The sequence below is a fragment of the Grampus griseus genome (genome assembly GCF_964374135.1).
Source record: "Grampus griseus genome assembly, chromosome: 5".
Classification (NCBI taxonomy): domain Eukaryota; kingdom Metazoa; phylum Chordata; class Mammalia; order Artiodactyla; family Delphinidae; genus Grampus; species Grampus griseus.
Window position 1 is genome coordinate 3,003,392 of NC_138998.1, and position 6,000 is coordinate 3,009,391.

The following is a 6,000-nucleotide window of genomic DNA, read 5'->3' on the forward strand; positions in this document are numbered from 1 at the left end:
TAACCTTCCGTCTGCCAATTCAGGTTTCTCTTTCATTCTATCTCCTGGTGTATGTGCCTTTTCCAATTCTATGGGCAACACCCACCTTCCAAATCAACCCATTTCCCAGAGCAGCATCTATAGGGTCCCACTACCATGACTTTTCCCCTTATTCTTTCCTGGATACACTGTCCCTCTCCACTTCTTTACCTTTACCATTAACCATAGCTCTGCTTTGCACTAACAGCCACTCTCTCAGCAAGATTCCCAGGGAGCTAAAGCTGATGTTAACTTTATACATAAAAGTACCGTTGGTAGCTTCCCACCTTTCATTTGTTTTATACCTACCATCTCTTTCTCAAGCATTTCCAAATGAGTTTTTAACCTCCTTAGCATATATGGACAAATTGTGTCTAATGAAAAAAATCCCCTCTGTAATTTGCTGACACAAAGTAGACTATTTTATATTTGATGGCTGTGCCTTTAATCCCCAAATATATTCATGTACACCAGGGATATGCAGCAAAATATGAAAATACTAATGACCTAAAGCACATATTCTACCTTTAGGTCAGGCCAAAAGCTGCCCCAGCTTGGACAGGGAGCCCAGAAGCTGGGATGGGGGGGGCGGTGACTAAGGAAAGCCCCATCCAAAGTGGGCAGGGTAGAAACCAAAATTCTGGGGGAGAACCAGCACAGGGCTAATCAAGGAGAGCCAGTCAGGACTCCTGGGAAGCTGAGACGCAGTCAAATAACCCTCTGAAAATGAGAACAATCTTGCCAAGACATCTTGCCACTTAACTCTACACCTCCACGCTGTTTGCAGTAAGCTGAAGTCATTCCTTCAACCGCCTATGGTCAGGCCACCAAAGCACTTTACCAACTTTCCAAATTTCAAGTCAGGGAGAATGACAGGACAAACTTTCAAACTCTGAGAGTTTTGGCTCACTACTCAGTGGAGAGATCTAAAGCCTCATGTTCCATTTTATTTTACATTCTTTAAGACAGATACCTCTCTCTAACCTACCATTTGGATTCCTTACTATCTTTCTGGTTTGCCACTTTAAAGTTTAATGACTGTACACCTGACAGCAGAAGGATTTATGAAAAGGTATGAGGGTTCCCAGGAATCTGCTAGAGATTACTTTAAGGGTCATGGGATCAGAGGATACTGCTACTGAAAAAAGATTAAGGTAAAAGGTAGCTTCTTCCAGAGACGTAAGAGGAAGAGAGGAAAGAAAAAGAGCCACTGCTTGACTTCAGCTTGAAAACAAAAACCAAAAAACAACTGTACAGCCTAAGAGAAAATAGCATGAAAAAAATGTGAGTTCCCCTGAAATTTGGCAAACTGGAAGTTCTGAAAGAGAACAACAAAGAATCCCCCAAATAGCCTAAATAACCATTTTACATCGTTTATGGATTCATCCACTTGCCTCAACTCTCTAAAGCAGAAACATCTCTTTAAATTCCATCCGAAAACATCTATCTCCACCTATTACATGTTTTACTCTGCTAATGTGAGTTAGTTATTCCTCATGCAATTTGTGAAACAGATCATATGTGCAACAGGTGAGAAGGAAGTAAAATGGTAATAGAATTCGCTGTGCTAGAGCTGTCAGGGCAGGTATTAGTAATAAAGTGGGATGCCAGCCTTGGGGAGGGTCACAGATTAGTGATTATAATAGGACAAGTCATCTGAAATCAGACTTGGGGGTCGCTAATAATACTAACAAGGATTCTTACAAACTGCAGCAAGATATGGGAAAGGCAAGCCACAACAGCTGCATGTGGACCATGATTAAAAGAGAAAACAGAAGAAGCAACAGAGAAAAACCATTAGGGCTTCCAAGGCCCTCTTTTTCCTTTTTAAAAACACATAACCCGTGGGGAGCGTTTAAGCCACCCTCCTTGGAGGCAGACCAAATGCAGCAAGAGGCAGTCCATTCGGGAAATAGGAAGCCCGCTGGCGTTGGGGGGTGGGGTACGGTACCTCTTGGCGCTGGTGGAGAGGAGTTTGGAGTTTTTGCTCATGCTGACTTTACTCTCCTTCTTCTTGGGGGTGTTTGTTTCTTTCTCGGTTTGCTGGTTGGAGGACGATGATGAGGAGGAGCTGGTGCTGGCCCTCGAATCGTCATCCGACATAGCGAACCCCCCACCCCACCCCGCAAACAGCCCCTGCAGGGGGAGGGAAACAAAACAGAAACACAAAAACCATGCAGCCAGTGTACAGAAGGAACTCGGGCGCTGTCAGGAGGGCTTTGGCCCGGGGTGCACCCGGCCGCCCACCGCCCTCCACTCGCTTTCCAAAGTCTTCAGGCCCATCACGGCTTTTGCAAATCGGACGTTGCTTGTTTATCTCTGGCCCCAACTGGGGGACGCGGTGGGAAAACGGTCGGGGGCGTAGCGAGCAGCCCCTCCCTCGCCCCCCGGGGCTCCCCTCGGGGCAGGGAGGGGAGCAGCCGGCCGGGCGGGGGCGCGGGGCGCCCGGCCGGAGCGGGCAGGGAAGGTCCCGGCGACCGGCCGACCGGCCTCGGGCTGTTTTTTCGGCGGCTTTCCGGGGGTCGCGGGGGACCGGGGGGCCGGGAGCGGAGTTTGGCGAGGTCGGGAAGAGAGGAGGGCCGAGAGGAAGCCGAAAGGGGGTGGGGGGACGGAGACGGGGAGCGGGTGCCCGGGTGGGGGAAGGGAGAGGCCAGCGGGGGGGCCGAGGCGGCGAGGCCCGAAGCCCCCGCCGCGCCCCGACGCCCCTCCGCGCCGCCCGCCCCTCGGCCGTCCGGCTCGGGGCTGCGCGGCCGGGGCGGGGGTCCCGAGCACACGCCCGATCGGCACCCCCGGTGGGGGGAGGACTCGGCCTCCTCGGCGGAGGAATAACAATGAGCCCGTCAGCCCCGGAGGGGTTAATCCCCGCGGGCCCCCGCCCCGGGGGAAAACGGGGCTCCCCTGCCTCCCCTCCCCCGCTCCCGGCCCCCTCGGCGGCCAGCGGGGGGCTCCCGGGGCAGCGCTGACAGTTCGAGCCTCGGCGCCCCCCCGCCCCCGACGCGGGCTGCCCCCGCACCCCATGCGGCCCGGGGTTCCCTGCCCATCCCCCGCGGGCGGGCCCGGCCCCTCTCCGACCCTCCGGCCCCGTACCCGGCGGCGAGGAGTGTCCCCAAGGCCCGGCGGCGCGGCCGGGGGGCGGCTGGCGGCGGGGGGGATCCCCGTACCTCTCTTTGTGTCTGGCTGCTCCGTGCCGCCGCGGCGGCTGCTGCTGCGGCTGCGGCTGGGCCTGGCCACTCGTGTCTCTCTCTCGCTGGGAGAGAAGCGGAAGTGCAGCAACAGCAACTATTAAACAGGCAATGGCTTCCCCCAGCCACACACGCTCGCACACACTCCTCCTCCTCCCCGCCCCTCCCCCACCGGCCCGGTCCCACCCACCCGCGCTCCCCGCCCCCTGGACACCTCCGGCGGGTCGCGAGCAGCGCTCGGGGGACCCCGGGAAGCCCAGCGCCCTCACCACCCGGGACGCCGAGCCAGCGGGCGAGGGCTGTGAATTTCCTCTCAAGTGGTCTGGGGACCCCCGGCTCCTGGGCTGGAGCGGGGAAGCCGTTTCGAGACGGGGGGGGGCGGGGGGGCGCCGGGAACTGTATGGAATAGGGCAGTCACGAGAGTCAGTTCTTCCCAAAAGGGCTTCTGGAAGGGGCGGGGATGGCAAATTGGTAAAAAAAAAAAAAAAAAAAAAATGATGGTAACCTGGTGGCCAGGACTTTGGACTACAGAATGCCCGGGAACTCCTAAAAAAGTGATCAGCTTAAGGGGGAAATTAGAAATCCTGCAACAGGGTTTCCTGTGGGCTGACCCTGGCTTCTCCCTCTGGCAACTTACCTTCCAGGAGCAGAGGTCGGTTTAGGCACGCCTGTGAGAAAATCCCAAGATAGGAGTTTTCTGCTCAGGCACGTGCAATTTTACGATTGTGGATTCTTCCAGTCACTTTTTATAGAAAGAGGTGGTGTTTTATAAAAGGGATACAAAGGATTTCGTGACAGGTAAAACCAACCGACTGTGACAGCCTCACAAATGCGAGAAATCAATGGGAATTAACCCTCTACTACTGAAGGAGACTGGATTTAGAATTTTTGGTGTCGGAAATTGGATTAAAGTTTGGGGGCCTGCTGTACCTTCTGCAGCGGCGATATAAATGCTATTCAAGTAATCATAATATTTCTATAATAGTCCTAATTCTTCTGAATTGTTCCTTATTTAGTATTTTTACGAAGATTGATTTTTTTAAGATTAAGCCATCAAATTACAATTTAGTTTCTCACTTATTGGTCATTTCAGTTGAAGGGAATTGAAGAGATAGGTGCGGTGTCACACATACTAGGTCTGGTGCTTTCAGCAGCTGTCCAGTCAGATTTCCATGGGCCACTCTAAATTGTCTCATTCAAATTACCATCCTTTTCCATGGCAACAGTGTGGCTTCAGTTACCACAGGACAACACAAGCTATAAAGCCGGTGGCATATCCACTTCTTACTACCACCCACCTCAACCCCTTCTAGCACTCAACAGGAAACTCCAACTTTATTAAGACTCAAAGTAATTGTGCAGACTTCTTGTTCAATCCTTACCAGGAAAGCTGTATCTACCAAGAACTGTCATAGAATCAAGGGGTCCAAAAGCTGAGAAAAACCCGTCATCGTTTCAGCCTCCTACCTCGGAGCAGTCCCTCAGTCACTCAAATGCCTAGAAATTTTGAAAAGATGCCAGGCGTGTGTTTGCTTTCAGGAGTCTTGGTAGAGGATATAAAAATAATAACATTTCCTGTTGTATGTTATTTGAAAACAACGCCCCCAAATCTCCTTAAAACCAGGTTGTATACTTTTTGTACTTCTGATAAAAAAAAAGCATAAGTTCGAGATAAAACAATGAGCAAACATGAAAAAAATAATCTGAAGACAGTTATTAAAATTGAGACTTCCTCTTACGAAAATTTTGGGTTCCTGATACTTTAAAATACATGTCCACACTGTGAGTACAACCAGTAAAAACTCATATATGTATCAAGACGAGAGCTGGCAGAGAATACAGGAGAAGAAGAGGTTTGATTTGCTGATGTGACTGGGACGGTGGATGAATTTTTTCTTTAACTTTGGTTGGCATAAATCATATATTTGGATACTAACTATAATAATACTTTTAAAAAAACTGAACGTAGTATTTTGTGTTGCATTGTTGATGCTTGGATGAGACTGGTCCCTGGGGAAATAAATCATGTAATGGGAGGGCCCCTCCTCTATAGGGAAGCGCTTTCCCAAGCTAGTCTGGAGGGACACTAGCTCTCTTTTGTGTACTAGTCTTTCTTATCTCTAACCCTGGTTAGTGCTTTATGGTTCGGGAATGACCTGCCGAGGGGGAATGATAACCTCAAAATGTTTAGAAAAGAATCCGCTGCTCTCGAAAGACTATTCTTTTATATTCAGATTATTTTACATGTACAGTTGTCTCCGTCATAAAAAAATAATAATTCATTTGTAATCTTCTAGCTCTCTACTTATTAGCTGCAAGGCCTAAGGAGATAAATTGACCTCTGTAAGCCTCCCTTTCCTCAGCTAAGAAGGGCAATACCTGCGCTGTACTCGCTGGTCGGTTGTAAGAAGGATCAAATGTGTATAGTAAAAAGTGGTTTATTAACTGTTACTCAGAGTATTAATAATCCCACCCTTATTTTACTTCTCAGGAATTTTGTTAGGACACGGGGTCTTTATGACTTAGAATTGATGACAATATAGGAAACCTTCTAAGAGAAAGATCGGGTTGAGAAATCACAGGATTTTACTTCCAAGAAGGGGCCTAAGATAGCTTTGAGTTCAGACTCCTTATGTTGCAGATGAAGAAATTAAGGCAAAGGAAGCCACCGTGTCTTGTCCAAGGTCAAGCAGTAAGTCAGTGGCGGAATTGTGACTGTGGCCCATGATGACTTTGCCAGTCCTGGCAATGCTGGGGGACGGGGGTGGTGATGGAAAGAGTCTCAATTACACTGAAGAAC

At 50.0% G+C, this 6,000-nt stretch overlaps 1 protein-coding gene across 1 annotated transcript in view; it reads right to left on the reverse strand.

Moving 5' to 3' along the window:
- The window catches only part of UBE2E1 (ubiquitin conjugating enzyme E2 E1), a 76,066-nt gene extending 72,743 nt beyond the window's left edge, over nt 1–3,323 (reverse strand). The window contains exons 1-2 of the mRNA XM_082654895.1: nt 3,180–3,323; nt 1,970–2,154 (exon numbers count right to left, since the gene is read on the reverse strand). Of these exons, the coding sequence (XP_082511021.1) occupies nt 1,970–2,121 (152 nt within the window). The 5' untranslated portion in view covers nt 2,122–2,154; nt 3,180–3,323. The remainder of the gene's footprint in view (nt 1–1,969; nt 2,155–3,179) is intronic.
- Between the last annotated feature and the right edge of the window lie 2,677 nt (nt 3,324–6,000).